Source organism: Mercenaria mercenaria, chromosome 6, assembly GCF_021730395.1.
Source record: "Mercenaria mercenaria strain notata chromosome 6, MADL_Memer_1, whole genome shotgun sequence".
In the NCBI taxonomy this organism is placed as follows: Eukaryota; Metazoa; Mollusca; class Bivalvia; order Venerida; family Veneridae; genus Mercenaria; species Mercenaria mercenaria.
In genome coordinates this window covers 40,174,578-40,194,030 of record NC_069366.1, presented here as the reverse complement: position 1 = coordinate 40,194,030, position 19,453 = coordinate 40,174,578, and the positions used below count along the sequence as shown (strand labels likewise).

General features: G+C 38.5%; 1 protein-coding gene across 1 annotated transcript in view; it reads right to left on the bottom strand.

Annotated features, from left to right (window-relative positions):
- Positions 1–19,453, bottom strand: part of LOC123549120 (diacylglycerol O-acyltransferase 1-like) — a 282,902-nt gene that overhangs the window by 76,607 nt on the left and 186,842 nt on the right. Inside the window, exon 8 of the mRNA XM_053546772.1 lies at positions 2,357–2,549. Coding sequence (XP_053402747.1) covers positions 2,357–2,549 — 193 coding nt within the window. The remainder of the gene's footprint in view (positions 1–2,356; positions 2,550–19,453) is intronic.

The window sequence follows — 19,453 nt, the reverse complement described above, 5'->3', positions numbered from 1 at the left end:
CTACACACCAGATATCAAAGCCCTAGGCCCTGTGGTTTTTGACAAGAAGATTTTTAAAGTTTTCCTTTCGGTTGCCATGGCAATCAGAGTTTTGCATGGAATTCAATTCTTTGAAAATTTTGAAAGGGGGCCACCCAAGGATCATTCCTGTGAAGTTTGGTGTAATTCTGCCCAGTGGTTTTCAAGAAGAAGATTTTTTTAGAAAATTGTTGACGGACGACGCACGACGGACATCAAGCAGTCACAATAGCTCACCCTGTCACTTTGTGACAGGTGAGCTAAAAATGCCGTTTCGGTAATTCAAGGGCCATAATTCCGAAGTGCCTGGGCCAATTTGGGTAGATATCGAGCTTGGCCGAGGTCTTATAGTCAAACACACTTTGTTCAAGTTTGGTGAAGTTTGCACTTAGAGCGCACATAAAGTGCCCCAAAGGGACTCCTATACTACTAATGATTAGTAGTATATGGGACGTTTTAGCTCCCAAGACCTGAGCATATTTCGGCAATTCAAGGGCCATAATTCCAAAGTGCCTGGACGGATTTGGCTAGTTATCACACTTGGCTGAGGTGTTATGGTCAAACACATTTTGTAAAAGTTTGGTGAAGATCGGATGAGAAATGTTCGACTTAAGAGTGTGGACAAGGTTTGTGACAGACACACACACAGACAGACAGACACACACACAGACTGGAGTAAATCAGTATGTCTCCCACACCACTGTATGGTGGGAGACATAATTATACAGGTGGTCCAAATCTCTTTGCTGTAGCTTTAAAAAGAAGAAAGTAGGTCAGTAGGTCAGAGTTAACAATATTAAAGACTGTATCAAAAGCTATACATGTAGTCCAAATTTCTATGCTGTACCTTCAAAAAAAAAAGTAAGTCAGTAGGTCATGATTAAGACTATTCAAGATGACTATTGAAATCTGTATCAAAAATTATACAGGTGGTCCAAATTTCTATTCTATAACTTCAACAAGAACTTTTTAAAAGGTTTTTCCCTATACAAGTCTATATAAACTATGTGCCCCACCCCACTGGGTGGGGCCAGTTTTAACCCCAGGGGATAGTTTTAGCAATCTTAGTAAAAGACTACTACACAATGCTACATACCAAATATCAAAACTCTAGACCATATGGTTTTGTACAAAAGGATTTTTTAAGTTTTTCCCTATATAAGTCTATAGAAACCATGTGACCCCCAGGGCGGGGCCATAGTTGACTCTAGGGGAATAATTTGAACAAAATTGGTAGAGGACCACTAGATGATGCTACATACCAAATATCAAAGCCCTAGGCCCTGTCGTTTTAGAAAGAAGATTTTCAAATGTTTCCCTATATAAGTCTATAGAAACCTTGTGACCCCTAGGGCAGGGCTATATTTGACCCTAGGGGGATAATTTGAACAATCTTGGTAGAAGACCACTAGATGATGCTACATACTAAATATCAAAGCCCTAGGCCCTGTGGTTTTGGACAAGAAGGTTTTCAAAGTTTTTCCCATATAAGTATGTAAACCATGTGACCCCCAGGATGGGGCCATATTTGACCCCAGGGGGATAATTTGAACAATCTTGTTAGAGGCCCACTAGAGGATGCTACATACCAAATATCAAAGCCCTAGGACCTGTGGTTTTGGACAAGAAGATTTTTTAAGTTTTTCCTTTCGGTTGCCATGGCAACCAGAGTTCTGTATGGTATTCAGTTCTTTGAATAATTCTTAAAGAAGACCATCAAAGGAACATTGGCCTGGTGGTTTAGGAGAAGATGTTGTTTAAAGGAAATTGTGGACGGACTACGGACGGTGAGCGATCACAATAGCTCACCATGAGCACTATGTGCTCAGGTGAGCTAAGAAGGGATTCATTACGCCCCTAAAGCTACCACATGATCTCGGCCTTTTAACATGACACACAGTCTTATGAAATGAAATAATTGTGTTTTAGCTGTTGCACTTTCGAAGATTTTTTAAAGATTTCCTTATGCAACTCTACATAATAAGCACTTGGAAGGAGACCACTAACCAACACTTCAGGTAAAATATCACCACTCTTAAGTAATGAGTTATAGCCCTTTGAATCATCAACATAACCAGGCTAGGTGGTGGTAATAACTGAAAGGGCTTTAACTCATTACCTTGGCAGAGTACATGTTTGTCATGACAATATATACAAATAAATTTAATAGTAATACATTTCTGTTAGTTTAGGTCAGATCCCTTACAAGTAATCATGTTTAAAGCAAGAAAAAAGCCACTAAAATGGCTTATGCATCTTGTACATTCCTGTCTGTTGTTTTTCTGCCATTTACTTTCTGGTCAGGTGCCAGTATGATGCATAACAAAGAAAATCTCACCATTTCAATGATTCGCTTCAGTAAAAACCTCTTTCTAATTCTTAAAGATCTTGGGAAGTTGAGCTCATAGCATAATGTTGGTGCAAACATAAAGTAGTATAAATCTGAAAAAAAAAGAAAGACAAGATATGTCGAAATTCCACATGAGGCAGTCATTCTGAACAAATTTTGAGATGAGCAGATATGAAAACTAGGTCAAGTCAATGAGTCTTTATGACCCAGTTTCAAAAGTCTGACCTAGATTTCGTAATGAGACACCCTAACCATGTTTCATGTAAATCAGGTAGAAAACTTCACTTCTAGAGTGTTAACAAGCTTTTTCCATGTTGACAAAGTCACCCAATTTTAGACCCCATATGATCAAGCATATAAAGTTGATCTAGAAATTTCCTACCACATATAAGTAGATCGGTAAACAAGAGGTGTCACAGGAGACAGCGCGCTCGACTATTTCCATGCTGGATAGTGAAACTGGGCACATCTGAGGAAACTGAAGCTGTCACTGGAGTGTTTAATAACTCCAATGGTTGATGAAGATATTGCGCAATAGCTTGAATCTGTGTCAAAAATATTAAGTAACAAGCAAATTCGATGAATTGGTATCCCCCGCCGAAAGGGTTTGTGGTGAGGAATGGCAAAAAAATATATCCGGCAAAAAGTTAAGGATGTTACTTAGAAGCAAATAATTTCATTAGTCAAAATCAATTTAACAGAAAACAAATGTTTTATTAAAGAGTACATAATAAATGTATGATACTTTGATCCTGACTAAAGAATTTATTTTGAATGGAATATGTTTACTGTAATAAGCTTAGCTTTTAAAATTAAATACAGTTAATTGAAATGTGAGCTTGAAGTTTAACTGGAACGAAATATTGTCTTTGAGTGGTTTGGCACCAAGCGTTGCTGTTTAACATGTACATTTGAACTTAAAAGAACAGATGTCCTTAAGAGAACACAATCAAGTAAGATATCTTGAACATGGCTGGGGGCAAGGTTGGTGCAGTTACAACTTAACATGTTGAAGGTTTGAACATTTAAAAAAAAAAAAAGGAATGTTTATATATATATTTTTTAAGGGTGGTGGGGGAGGGGGGGTGAACGGGTGAGGAAACAAAACTTCACATGTTGATTATAAATACTCATGGAAAATTAAAAGTGAAAAAAGGAGGGGGGGGGGGGGGGGCAGAGGATGCATGGTCGGTGGTGGGCATGACTGGGTGGAGGAGAAGTGAGGTGGGAGAATGGTACAACTTGCATGTTGATAAATATTCATAGAAGGTTTGGAAAAAAATCGAAAACAAGGAATGAAAAAAATAAAAATATATTTTTTTTTTTACTGGGGGGGGGGGGGGGGGGAGAGGGTTTGGCGGGGGGGGGGGGTGTGACCAAGGCAAGTGGGTGACCAGGTGTGGGTGCAGAACTTCACACATTTATAATAAATGTTGACGGAAAAGAAGAAATTTAATAAAATCCTACCAAATGGTAAGTTTGTTATGTACAAATATGTGGATTTTTATACAATTAAAGGGCAATAACTCTGAAGTTACAAAAGAAATCCAAACGAAGTTGTGTGTGCACAACCACTTTATGGTGCTCTAAATTCTTTTATTAATAAGTTTCATAGTTCAAGGTAAAATCTATCAAAAGTTATGATGCAGAAATTGCCATATTTATAGTACCCTATATAGTCAACACTAGAAACTTCCAAGGGCCATAACTCTGGTGTTACTTGGGCAATCTGACGGAAACTTGATGGGCCTCATAACCTCATAATAGTGGTGGACATGTATATGAAGTTTGTTTTAAAATAATCTAAAATAAGGAATGATTTTTTTTTTTGGGGGGGGGGGGGGGGGGGGGGGGGGGGGGGGGAGTGACCAAGGTAAGGGGTGACCAGGTGTGGGTACACAACTTCATATATTTACAATAAATGTTCATGGAAAAGAATGAAAGAAATTTAAAGAAATTCTACCAAATGCTAAGTTTGTTATGTACAAATATGTGGATTTTTATACAATTAAAGGGCAATAACTCTGAAGTTACAAAAGAAATCTGAACGAAATTGTGTGTGCTCAACCACATTATGGTGATCTAAATTCTGTTTAAGTTTCATAGTTCTAGGTCAAACATATCAAAAGTTATGATGCAGAAACTGCAATATTTATAGTACCTTATATAGTTAATACTAGAAACTTCTAAGGGCCATAACTCTGGTGTTACTTGGGCAATCTGACTGAAACTTGACGGGCCGCATAAACTCATTGTGGTGAACATGTATATGAAGTTTTATAAAAATATTCCCAACCACTTCCTAGATATGGCTCCGGATGGATGGACGGACGGACAACGCCAAAACTATATCCCTCCGACTTTTGTTGGGGGATAATAAGAGAGGTAAAGATAAAGTGTATCAAACACCATATAAGTATAATTCTAAGCAAAAAGGGGGCATATCTCATAAAATATTGGTGCAAGAGTTATGCACCTTGTGTCATATGATGTGGGTGATGATCTGGAACAACTACTTCAAGTTTGAATCAAATCCATTTCCTAATAAACTGAGATATAGTGAAAATGCATCAAAATTAACCGTAAGTTCTTAGTAAAAGGGGCATAATTCATGAAAAATTTAATAATAACTGAAATATAGTGAAAGTGCATCAAAACTTTAACCTAAAATTCCAAGTAAAAGTGGGGGGGGATAATTCATTAAATATTGGTACCAGTGTTATAAGCTTTGTGTAATATGATGAGGGAGATGATGTGAAACAACTACTTTCAGTTTGAATCAAATACATTTAGGAATAACTGAGATAGAGTGAAAGTGCATCAAAACTTTAACCTGAAATTCTAAGTAAAAAGGGAGGATAATCCATAAAATATTAGTGTGAGAGTTATGGTCCTTATGCCATATGATGTGGGAGATGATGAGGAATATGTATTTTAAGTCTGAAGCAAATCCATCAAGTAATTACAGAGACAAGGAGAAACAAGAGCTGTCTCCATAGGATGACATATGCCCCCGATGGCACTTTGAATGAGTAGTTATGGCCGATGTTAGAGTTTAGGACCTTTGACCTACGGAGCTGGGTCTTGCCCGCGACACGTCGTCTTACTGTGTCACACATTCATGCGTAGTTATTTTAAAATCCATGCATGAATGACAAAGATATGGACCGGACACGCCCATCAATGCACTATCATGAAAAATGACCTTTAACGTCTAAGTGTGACCTTGACCTTTGAGCTACGGACCTGGGTCTTGCGCGCGACACGTCGTCTTACTGTGGTACACATTCATACCAAGTTATTTGAAAATCCATCCATGGTTGACAAAGATATGGACCGGACACGCCCATCAATGCACTATCCTTTAATGTCTAAGTGTGACCTTGACCTTTGAGCTACGGACCTGGGTCTTGGGCGCGACAGGTCGTCTTACTGTGGTACACATTCATGCCAAGTTATTTGAAAATCCACCCATCGATGACAAAGATATGGACCGGACACGCCCATCAATGCACTATCCTTTAATGTCTAAGTGTGACCTTGACCTTTGAGCTACGGACCTGGGTCTTGCGCGCGACACGTCGTCTTACTGTGGTACACATTCATACCAAGTTATTTGAAAATCCATCCATCGATGACAAAGATATGGACCGGACACGCCCATCAATGCACTTTTCCTTTAATGTCTAAGTGTGACCTTGACCTTTGAGCTACGGACCTGGGTCTTGCGCGCGACACGTCGTTTTTTACTGTGGTACAATTCATGTCAAGTTATTTGAAAATACATCATCGATGTCAAAGATATGGACCGGACACGAAAATTGCGGACAGACTGACAGACCGACAGACTGACAGACCGACAGACTGACAGACGGACAGACGGTTCAAAAACTATATGCCTCCCTTCGGGGGCATAAAAAGAGAAAGTGTAAAAAAACTTTAACCAAGGTGGGGACACTGAAAGATGCCGACGCCAGGGTGAGTAAGATAGCTCTCCATATACTTCGTATAGTCGAGCTAAAAATGTGGCCATCAGAGTGTTAACAAGATTTTTCTATGATTTTATCAAGTGATTAAATTTCTGATCCAAGATGACCTAGTATCAAATAGGTCTAAGATTTTATTAAGGCAAACAATCTGACCCAGTTTCAATAAGACTTGGTCAAAATTGTGACCTCTAGATTGTTAACAGTAAAACTGCTGACCATGATGACAGACACAGGGCAATCAAATCAGCTAGCCTAGAGCACCTTGTTCTTAAGTGAGCTAAAAATAAATATGATATGCATGTTTTAAACAAATGAATTTAGGTACTTAAATATGTTTATTTATTTTCATCATTATTAAATGTATATTTTTACAAGAATAATCTAATCACTCTAATCTAATTCATTCTGTAATTGCCAGGTCTCTTTCCACTTATTGGGTCTTTTTTTGTCATTTATTGGGTCTTTATATACAATACATAGACCAAATATATATATATTAGACTGTTTGAAACTGCAAAAGTGATCACAGCCAACAAAATCATACTGCTTGTTAGGAGTTATTGCTCACTACATAAATACTGCAAAAAAAGTCATATAAAGTATTGCTTCTATAAGTCAGCAGAATTTTTTGTACAACTGTGGAAAATTGTTTACTGAATTCCATGGATGTCCATGGAATAACTCTGGAAAAAATGTTCATGGACATGCATGGAATAAATCTGAAAACTCATCCATGGAAAGAACTGTGGAATCCCTCTGGCATTTTTCCACAGCTTTCTGTAGTATTTTAAACCAAACCCAAGAAAGTCTGTCCCAATACTCCAGAGTCCAGAATTCTATGGAAATTCACAGACATTCCGTGGAAAACTCTGTGATTTTATCAGTCAGGTCTAAGACTACTACTTGAAAACTTTCAAACAGTCGAGCTATCAGCAAATTACATTTTCTTACATACCATACTGCTATAAGACTTTTAACTTTTTCTCTCTAAAATTCTAGAATGTTGAACATCAAATACTTATTAGTAAAACAGAACAGAAATATGTTTTAAAAAGCAAACTTGAAACTAGAAGATGCTTTTGTAGAAAAGTGCTTGTCTTCCCCCATTGCACTGTTAGCCTATTAGGCAAGGTAAGTCAATAGGGGAACTAGGTGCATAGTCCAAGAGAACCTTTGGTTGGCTATGAATAGGGGTTCCATCTACTCTGCATGTTTCCAAATCGTCAAAAGACGTTTGCAACATTCTGTTGCCTAGTGATTCTCATTGTGAATGGATTTTGACAACTAGTTTTCCATGTTAGGGCCCCTGTGAACTTGTCCCCTATTGCTCAAGTGGACCCCAAAATCCATAGCGAGCATTTCTTCTCTGTAAGGTCCTATCTTTCCTATTTGAAGTTTGAAGGTTTCTGGGTTTGATTTAATTGTTCTCAAGTTATTGCGCTGAAACAGTTTTTCCAGTTTTCTGGTCCCTGTGACCTTGAACTTTGATCATGTGACCTAAAAATCAAAGGGTTCATCTAATCTACATGTCCAATCATCCTATGAAGTTTCAACATTCTGGGTGGTTCTCAAGTTACTGATCAGAAAAAATTTACAGCCCCAGTGACCTTGATATTTAATCGACTAAACCCAAAAATGATATGGGTCATTGACTTTGTAAGCCCTATCACCCAATTTGAAGTTTGAAGGTTCTAGTGTCAAATGGTTCTTCCAGTAATTGATCTAAAATTTGATGGTGACAGGCAAGGTTGGCCCCCCGCGTGACCTTGACCTTTGATGGAGTGACCCAATAAAGAACAATAGGGGATCTTCTACTCTAAAATCTATAACCTTATTAAGTTTGATGTTCTTTGAGTCAGGTTGGTTCTCTGTTATTGATCAGAATGGGTTTTTCTTTGTTCTGGTACCTGCTGTGACCTTAACCAATCCATTTGGGGTCATCTACTCTGACAAGTCTATTCTCCTATGAAGGTTTTTTACAGTTGGCCGTCAAGTGATTCTCAGTTGTTGATGGAAATGGTTTTCCATGGTTCCTGGCCCTGTGACCTTGACCTTCAATAGAGTGACCCCAAAATCAATAGAGGGTCATCAAATTTATTTGGGGGGGGGGGGGGGGGGGGGGGGTTAACGTACACGCAAATCGACCACAAAATTATTAGTTTATTATGGTGTCTTTCTCCAGCCTCTGATGGTGTGCGAGGAAGGGACTCAAGGGGAAAACCCCCCCCCCCCCCCCCCGCCTTGCCATTCCATGCATTTATTTCATCACGAGCGGGAACCCCTGGGTAGAGCTCCACGACCTTTTCATATGCCTGCTGGATGGCCTTTCTCACTTGAGTATGCAACGCCCGGAAGTTGGAGGCTCAGAAACATCATCGATTTGGGTAGGGCAAAGTGTATTTGAAGTCAGCAAACTTAACCATTCTGCCACGGTGGACCCACCGATATGGGGTCATCTTCTTGCATGTCCAAAGTCTTACTGGTAGTTTCAACATTTTGGGTCAAGTGGTTCTCGAGTTATTGGAGCGGATAATGGTTTTCCATGTTCAGGTACCTGTGACCTTGATCTTTGATGGAGTGACACACAAATACATTGGGTTGGTCTACTCCTTACCTAACACCCGTATGAGTTTGACAGTTCTAGGTTAATTTGGTTCTCCAGTTATTGATTCGGATTTGATTAGTGTGACGGATGGACAGCCTGACGACCACGGACCAGATGCAAATAACTTTATGTCTCCCCCAGTAGGAAGGGGAGACATTTATGAAGATCGGTATAAGCAGAAACATTACTTTCCTTAGTTAGATTTTCTAGGTTACTGCACATGTTTGTTTCTATTTACATTCAGCATGACTACAATAAAATACAATTAATACAAGGTGTTACAGCCAAACCGTGAAGTTGCCGAATGTCTCATTGCCACTTGCTGGAGTGATTTTATCTCAGTGAAAAATATAAAGCCTTTTTAAAGTAGCATCTGTAACTACAGGTATTATGTTAAAGTGTTGTATGTCATCTCATAAAAAGAGGGCCTTGTTGTCCCCTATATCCACTCACCTGGGTTTTTGTTGCTTGTCGTGCCAAAATTATTTCTTGAGTCTAAAGCTTTCATAATTACCAAAAGTTGTGTGTGTGCATGGGGAGGGGGAGTTTGTTCGGGTGACTATAGGGTGGGAGGGAGCGAGGTGGACGCGTGCACCCGACGGGGAGTGTCTCTTCGCTCCTCTAAGCAGGGGTACAGATTTTCAACTTTGCATGTTGATAATATTTAATGGGAAGGTTTTAAGGTTAAAAAATAAAGAAAAAAATTTGGTGGTGGGGAGTCCCAAAAAAAACAAGGGACCCCTGGGGCGTGGCATTTATATTGACCCCAGGGTTCATGATTTGGAACAATCTTGGTAGAGAATGAGATCCACTAGTGCATGCCACCCTACTAAATAACTAAGCTCTTGGGTTTATGGTTTGAAATATTTTTCTAAAGGTTTTTTCCCTATACAAGTCTTTTTTATTCCATGTTACCCTCAGGACCGGGTGGGGCAAGGTTAGTTTTTTTTTTATCCCCAGGGGAAAAAAAAATATATTTTTTAGCAATCTTGGTAATGGGACTACTTCACAATGCTACGTATCAAAAATAAATGCTCTAGGGCAATTTTTGTGCTTTTGTACTAGAAAGATTTTCAAAAGTTTTTCCATATATAAGTTATGTAAACCCATGAGACCCCCAGCGGGGCCCCTCATTATTTGACCCTATGGGGTTATATTAGAACAATCTTGGTTTGACGGGACTCTACTAGATGATGCTACCATACCATTATATCAAAGATGTCTAGGAACCTTGTGGTTTAGGACAGATAGTTTTTCAGAGGTTTTTCCCAATATATGTCTACATAAAATCCATTCGACCCCACACAGGGCTGGGCTATTTTTGATCCTTGGGGGATTAATTTTTATCTTTCTTGGTAGAAGGACCACTAGATGATGTATCATTAACAAATGATCAAAGCCCTAGGACCGTGGTTTTGGATTAACAGGAAGATGTGTTTCCTTTATGGTTGCCATGAACCCCCCGGGCAACCAGAATTCTGTCTTTGAAATATTTTGGAAAGAAGAACCATAACATGAATCATTCTGTGAAGTTAACATAAAAATGGCCTTTGTGGTTTTTTTGCAGGAATTGTTGTTTATAAGGTAAGTGTTGACGTACAGTGGTGCGCACAATAGCTCCTCCCCAAGCACTTTGGTGACTCAGTTGAGCTAAAAAAGGATCATCTGAGTAATATTTTAAATTAATATTTTAGCTGCACTGTAAAATTTATTACAAAGTCAAGCTGTAAAATTAAGATGGCATTATGTCATTACTAATGGAGACACAATGATAAATGTATTAGTATGTCTTGATCTCTTGGGTTTGGGTGTTGTTGCAAAGAACATTATTACAATATAAGATGTCTGATCTCTGAGCTATGGGGTATGGGTGTTGTGTTAGACATATATACATGCAAAGATATCTTGATCTCTGTAGCTAGGGGGTTTAGGGGTGTGGTGCAGAGATTACCATTGATTCGTTTTAAGATATCTTGATCTCTGAGCTATGGGGTATGGGTGTTTGTGTGAGGATCATATATTCGTATAAGATGTCTTGATCTCTGAGCTATGGGGGTTTATGGGTTGTTGTTGTTTAGACTATATACATGTAGTGATATTCTTGATCTCTGAGCATATGGGGTTTGGGTGTTGTGCAGTGGACATAGACGTTTTTATTTTGTCTTGATCTCTGAAGCTATGGGGTATTGGGTGGTTTTTTTTTTGTACGAGACATAGATACGTATATGATGTCTTGAATTCTCTGAGTATGGGGTATGGGTGTTGTGTCTTGTTCTTCTCGAGCTATGGGGTAATGGGTGTTTGTGTTTAGACATAATATACATGTATGTTATCTTGATCGTGAGCTATGGGGTAGGGTGTTTGTGCGGAGAGCTTTGTAGTTTACGTATTAAGATGTCTTGATCTTGAGCTATGAGGTTTGGGTGTGTAATTGTGCGTGATCCCCATTTTTTAATATTATAAGATGTCTTGCCTCTTCCTGAGCTAGGGGTTTGGGGGTGGTTGTGCGGACATTTATTACATGTAAGATGTTCTTGCTCCTCTGAGTATGGGTATGGGTGTTGCTGCGTGACATTATACATATAAATGTCTTGCTCTCTTGAGCTATGGGGTATGGGTGTTGTGCGAGGGGACATATTATACATGTTTAGATGTCCTTGCTCTCTGAAGGCTATGGGGTATGTGTGTTGTGCAGAGACTTTATACATGTTTTAGATGTTTGCTCTACTGTGCTATGGGGTATATGGGGGTGTTGTGTTAGAACATATATAAATGTAAGTATCTTGATCTCTGAGCTATGGGTTATGGGTTGCTGCGCCTGCGAGACATATATACATGTAAGATGTCTTGATTCTGAAGCTATGGGGTTTTGGGATGTTGTGCGATGTCTAAATACATGTTAAGATGTCTTGCTCCTCTGAGCTATGGGGTATGGGTGTTGTGCGGGAGATGACATATATACATGTAAGATGTCTTGCTCTCTGAGCTATGGGGTATGGGTGTTGTGTTAGACATATATACATGTAAGATGTCTTGATCTCTGAGCTATGGGGTATGGGGTTGGTTTGCGGTGAAAATATATACATATTAAGATATTCTTGTGCTCATGTGCTATGGGGTATGGGGTTGGTTTTAGATGTCTTGAATCTCTGAGCTATGGAGGTTATGGGTGTTTTTTTTGTTTGTTTAAGATGTTCTTGATCTCTGTGCTATGGGTTTTGGTGTTTTCAGTGTGGAGACATATATACATGTAAGATGTTTTGCTCTCTGAGCTAGGGGTATGGGTGTTGTGTTGACATATTACATGTAAGATGTCTTGATCTCTGAGCTATGGGGTATGGGTGTTGTTCTGTGAGACATTTATACATGTAAGATGTTATTGATCTCGTGCTATGGGGTATGAGGTGTTGTGCGACAAGACATATATACATGTAAGATGTCTTGATCTCTGACTATGGGGTATGGGGTGTTGTGCGAGACATAATATACTATGTAAGAAGTCTTGATCTCTGAGATATGGAGGTATATGTGGTGTTGTGCGACGGAACATATATACATTGTTAGATGTTTGATCTCTGAGCTATGGTGGTATGGGTTGTTGTGCGGAGAAATTATTTTAGTAAAGATGTCTTGAATCTCTGAGTATGGGGTATGGGTTGTTGGGTGAGGACATTTTTACAATGTAGATTGTCTTGATCTCTGAGCTTTGAGGTTTGGGTGTTGTTGTTAGTAAATTTATTCTTGATATAGAGTCTTGATCCTCCTGAGCTATGGGGTTGGGTGTTGCTGTGAGACATATATACATGTAAGATGTTCTTGTTTCTGTGCTTTGAGGTATGGGTGTTGTGCGGAGCTACAGACATATTATACATGTAAGAGTCTTGATCTCTGAGCTATGGGGTATGGGTGTTGTGCGGACGACATATATTAATGATGATGTCTTCTTGATCTAGGGCTATGGGGTATGGATGTTGTGCAGAGACATATGTACATGTAAGATGTCGTGATGTCTCTGAGCTATGAGGTTTGGGTGTTGTGCGATGACCTTAGTTTCTGGTATGTTAAGAGGTCTTGATCTCTGACGCTATGTGGTATGGGTGTTTTTTGTGTGTGACATTTTATAATGTAAGATGTCGTGATCTCTGAGCTATGAGGTTATGGGTGTTGTGTGGTCATTTTTACTTGTAAGATATCTTGATCTCTGAGCTTGGAGGTATGGGTGTTGTGTGAGACCCATATATAGACATGTAAGATGTCTTGGGTGTTCTGTGTTAGATTTGTGTGAGACATTTATAGTGTAGATGTCTTGTTCTCTGATGCTATGGGGTATGGGTGTTGTTTGTGAGTCTTATATACATGTGCTGGTATCTTGAATCTCTGAGCTATGGGGTGTGGTGTTGTGTGTAGACATATATCATATAAGTGTCTTGAATCTCTGAGCTTCGAGGTTATGGGGTTGTTGTTGTTGGATGCATATTATTCATGTATGATGTCTTGTTCTATGAGCTATTGAGGTTATGGGTGTTGATTTGTGTGGACTAATATACATAAAAGGATGTCTTGTTCTTGATCTCTGGAGATATGAGGTATGGGGGTTGTGTGAGTCAATTTTTAATGGTCTGATTCTTGATCTCGGGAGCTTTGAGGTATGTGGGAGGTGTTGTTTGGATGAATATTATACATATGTCTTGATCTCTGAGCTATTGAGGTTTTGGGTGTTTATGTGAGACTATTATACATTAAGATTTCTTGATCTCTGTAGCTTTTTGAGGTGATGGGTGTTGTGGTGTTTAGGACTTTAATATTTTCATACAAGATGTCTTGATCTCTTAGTCTATGAGGTTTTATTGGGGTGTTGTATGTGAGTCATAGATACGTATAAGAGGTCTTGATCTCTGAGCTATGGAGGTATTGGTTGTTGTTGTTGTTGAGAAATATTATCATGTAAGTTATCTTGATCTTTGAGCTCTATGTTGGTATGGGGTTGGTCTTGTGAGTCATATATACATATAAGATGTCTTGATCTCTGAGCTATGGGGGGTCATGGGTGTTGTTTTGCAAGGGACATATACAGTTTATCAAAGATGTCTTGATCTTCGTGCTATTGGAGGTTTGGGTGTATGTTGATTTGTCAGCGTTTGTCATTTAACTTTTTGCCAGGTATCTCGCCGAAGGAATACCTGGCTGGTGAAATTTAGGAATCCCTGCTGGAAAATTAGGAGTCCCTGGATAACAAAATCGTGGTTTAAAAAAACATGAAAAAATATAAAATCTAACAAACAACAGTTTACAGTCTACATGTTATTTTATTTCCACTTTATTTCCATTTGACATAATGTCAACAATAGCTGTATGGGACTTTGTGCTCGTAAAAGAATAATGTCTTTTTCTGTCCAAGTCCTCTTCCCACTCATTTCACTACCATCGCACTCACTCTGCCATTTTGGTGTATTGTCCTAAATGTAAGCCCGCCTAGTTTCATCCCCTTATATTTTTTTAAACCCCCTTATTTGCCAATCATTTTTTTGACCATTATAAAAAATTACGAACAGTCTCCCTTAAAGAAAAAAAAAAAATTCAAATAAAAAAAATGTTTTGACCTTCCTACCCTAATTTTTTGAGCATGTTACCAGATACAAAGATTTTTTAGGCCTTATTAATGCAACTCCCACAGACTTTATCAAAAAACTAGTACATTGGTCATAACAGATTTTCTTAACATTTCATATTTTAGTTGTTTTTTATTTTGCACATTGCCTAAAAGTGGGTGGGGTTTAGTGTTTGTATGCTTTTATTTATCAGCAAATTCTTCTAAATAAGAGCTGCTTTGGAAACAGTGATCATATTTTTCGTAAATGCAGACTTTTTTATTGGCTTTTTATTTTAGTTTGTACTAGAAAAATCTTGTAAGAATGATAAAAATGTTCGAAAATGTCGGTCTAGAAAACGAGTGACAAATACGAAAAACAAAAGTAACAGTTAAAGTTCTTGAAAAGATAACTGTTTTAACTTTATTTTCTCATCATACCACGTATAATTTCTGTTATTTAATTTGTTTTGCCCAAACAAAGCCTCGGCAATGATAATAAATTTGTTATAGACCGTAACGGCCCGACCGGCTCATGTAATCGTATCGAGCACACAAAATAATGGTACAAACACGATAATCTAAGCTGCATTGTTTATCAATTAACTTGTAAACATTGTTTAATAAACACCTTTGATAATGACAAGGCATATTGTACTAAATACAAACCGCGAGATAAGCACGTGTCATTTGGCGCGTGGCTTGACTGACATCTGTCGGTAGTAATTAACATACGACGCTCCGCCTACTGCCATATTTCGCTTGTGCCGGCGAAACATATTGAAATTCACTGGGATTTTGATTGACAGGGGGCAGAACTATCGAACTTGGAACGCATCTAAGTAAATTTCGCGAGTCAAGCCGAAGCACGTGCCGTAATTTATGCGGGTTTAAAATACGAGTTTTTCTCGATTTTCGCGGGTCAAAACCCAGGACCTTGGGTCAACTGAACGCCTTGGCTTAGCAAAAGAACGATGTTTGAGCGAACAAGACTGGGGAATTTCATTTTTTTAGAATCATATTTTATCTGAAAATCTAGAGTCCCGACGGAACACCGAAATTGTGAACTTTAGGATCCCTTGCGTATTTTTGGTGTCCTCGGGATCCCGGGACACCGTTAGTGTCGAACGCTGTGCAAGACATATATACATGTAAGATGTCTTGCTCTCTGAGCTATGGGGTATGGGTGTTGTGTGAGACATATATACATGTAAGATGTCATGGGTGTTGTGTGAGACATATATACGTGTAAGATGTCTTGATCTCTGAGCTATGGGGTATGGGTGTTGTGTGAGACATATATACATGTAAGATGTCTTGATCTCTGAGCTATGGGGTATGGGTGTTGTGTGAGACATATATACATGTAAGATGTCTTGATCTCTGAGCTATGGGGTATGGGTGTTGTGCGAGACATATATACATATAAGATGTCTTGATCTCTGAGCTATGGGGTATGGGTATTGTGTGAGACATATATACATATAATATGTCTTGATCTCTGAGCTATGGGGTATGGGTGTTGTGTGAGACATATATATGTATAAGTTCTTTTATGGTGTATGTTCTTTGGAAACAATCCATGAAAAGTTATGAAATGGACAAAAAAATGACCTAAAATCTTTGACCTCTAAGTGTGACCTTGACCTTTCAGTTAATGGTATGGGTCTTTCATGTGACATATTGACTGTTTATGAGGAACACTTGTGCCAAGTAATACTAAAATGCTTTGATGGATGGCAGAGTTATGGAGTAGACAAGAACAAGAGAGTCATTGACCCTAATGCACTCACCTGTGTAAAAAGGCTTCAAGTGTGTTTGTAAAACGTGATGGTATAAATACAGAGTTAGATTTATATAAATGTCAATGCTCTAGCTATTATGGATTCAGGGAAGAAGATTATCAAAGTTTCTTTTATATTAGCCTATGTTATATACACGTCACACACACAGGCATGGCAATTTTTTAACCTAGGGCAATAATTTGAACAATTACAGTAGACAGTCAAACCCTGATATCAGACGCCAAATATCAAGGCTCTAGCCATTATGGATTAAGACAAAATTTTCAAACATCCTGGGGCTAGCCATTTTTGACCCTAGAGCAATAATTTGAATAATTAATGCAGAGTCAAACCCTGATATCACATAACAAATATCAAAGCTCTAGCTGTTATGGCTTCTGAGAAAATTTTCAAACTTCTTTATATAAAAGCATACAGTATATTATATGCATTTGTTTTTAAAATCTAGTTAAAACTGCATTTTATTGCTAAACTGTTGAAGTGAAATTAATGTTGTGCAAGTTATTTCTTTCCCTTAGCCAAAATGAAGCCTCAATACATGCAAACTTTGACCTTTTTACCATAATAAGCATCTATGGCGGATGACGATGATTAAACTCGAGACCTTCAAATTTTAAACTTATTAAAAATCTAGCACCATATTCAATGTATGTATACCATATATTGAATATTTGTACTCGAAGCAAACGCTATTTGGCAAAGAAACTAATAAATCAGTGCAAATGTTTATACAAGAAGGCCATGATGGCCCTATATCGCTCACTTGAGTAGAGTTGCTTGCTTGAACAAATTTCTTAGCTTAAGCTTTAACAAGAGCGCCGCCAAGTGGGGCAATATACGCCCGAAGGGTTACATCAGAGGATGGGAACAAAATTTAAAGAACTTGACTGTTGAAGCACAAATGACAAGAACAAGAAAAAGAAGAAATTCCAAAAAAAAAAATTTCAAAGTCCACAAAAAAATTCTTACCTGGTACAGTTATGTCAAAATACATCTAAAAATTGGATGTACCATCCATGTTGTACCATAGAAAAGTGGTCTCGGTTTTTCCCTACTGCCAATAATAAAAAAGTTTCAAAATAAGCTATTTATAGTAACACAAACGGGATCTGCCAAATAAAAACAAGAGCACTGCAAAGCATAGCAATATACACAAAGCAGTCATATATGACCTTTGACCCCTCAGTGTGACCTTGACCTTGAAGCGAGTCATCCAAAACATGCGCTCTGCACGTTGCCTCAGTGTGGTGAACATTTGTGCCAAGTTTCTTTGAAATCCTTCAAGCAGTTCAAGAGTTACAGAGCGGAGACAGCAAAGTCATATATGACCTTTCACTCCTAAGTGTGACCTTGACCTTGAAGCTAGTCATCCGAAACAAGCGCTGCACGTCGTCTCAGTGTGGTGAACATTTGTGCTAAGTTTCTTTGAAATCCTTCAAGCAGTTCAAGATATACAGAGCGGATACGAAACACACTCATATGACCTTTGACCCCTAAGTGTGACCTTGACCTTGAAATGAGACATCCAAAACATGCGCTCTGCATGTCATCTCGGTGTGGTGAACATTTGTGTCAAGTTTCTTTGAAATCCTTCAAGGGGTTCAAGAATTACAGAGCGGACACGAAATTGCTAACGGACGGACGGACACCGGGCCCATAACATAATAAGTCCCTTCGGGCATATAAAAACAAAACAATTAGGAGAGAGGGTCAAGGTAAAGATTATGCTAGGTTACTTTTGAAATCTGTAAAAAAATATTACAGGTGGTCCAATCTTTTTGCTATAGCTTAAAAACAAGAAAGTAGGTCAGTAGGTCACATTGATGGTCACTGAAAGTCAGTTTAAAGATCGGCATGCAAAACTGTACATGTCATCCAAATTTCAAGGCTGTATCTTAAAAAACAAGAAAGTAATTCAGTAGGTCAAGGTCACAGTCAAGTGAACCCTAATCGCTTGGGGTCATCAGGTAATTATAATTAAACAGTCTAGGAAATATGATCTGATAATTTTTGAAGTATTTTTTCCTATATAACTCATATAACAAGTGACCCCCAGGGCGGGGCCTCTTTTCACCCCAGGGGCAAAATTTGAACCAGCTTGTTAGAGATCCACTAGGCAAATATCAAAGGCCTAGGCCTTGAACTTTCAGACAAGAAGATCTTTAAATTTTTTTCCTATATAAGTGTATGCAGGGCCTCTTTTCACCCGAGGGACATAATTTGAACAATTTTGGTAGAAGACCACTAGGCAATGCAACATACCAAATATCAAAAGTCTAGGCCTTGCAGTTTCAGGCAAGAAGATTTTTAAAGTTTATTTCCTATATGTCTATGTAAAACTTGAGACCCCCCCCCTGGGGAAGGGCCTCTTTTCACCCCAGGGGCATAATTTGAACAATTTTGGTAGAGGACCATAAGGCAATGCAAAATACCAAATATCAAAAGCAAAGGCCATGCAGTTTCAGAGAAGAAGATTTTTAAAGCTTTTTCCTATGTAAGTCTATGTAAAACTTAAGACCCTTCACCCAAGGGGCATAATTTGAATAATTTTGGTAGAGGACCACAAGGCAATGTTACATACAAAAAATCAAAGGTTAGATCTTGTGGTTTTAGACAAGAAGATTTTTAATTTTTTTTCCGATATAAGTCTATGTAAAACTTGTGACCCCTGGGGCGGGGCCTCTTTTCAACCCTGGGGCACAATTTGAACAATCTTGATAGATGACCATAAGATGATGTCACATGCCAAAATATCAAGGCCGTACACCTTGCGGTTGTAGACAAGAAGATTTTTAAAGTTTTTCCTTTCAGTTGCCATGGCAACCTGAGTTTTGCATGGAATTAAATTCTTTGAAAAATTTTGAAAGGGGACCACCAAAGGATCATTCCTGTGAAGTTTGGTGTAACTAGAATATGCTTTTGTAGAAAAGCACATGTCTCCCCCAATGCATAGTCGTATAAGCAAGCAGTCAACAGGGGACAGGAGCCGAAGTCAAAGAGACACTGATGGTTGGCTACAATAGGGATCATCTACTTAGCATGTCCAATCATCCCACTAAGTTTCAACATTCTGGGCCTAATGGTTCTCAAGTTATAAAT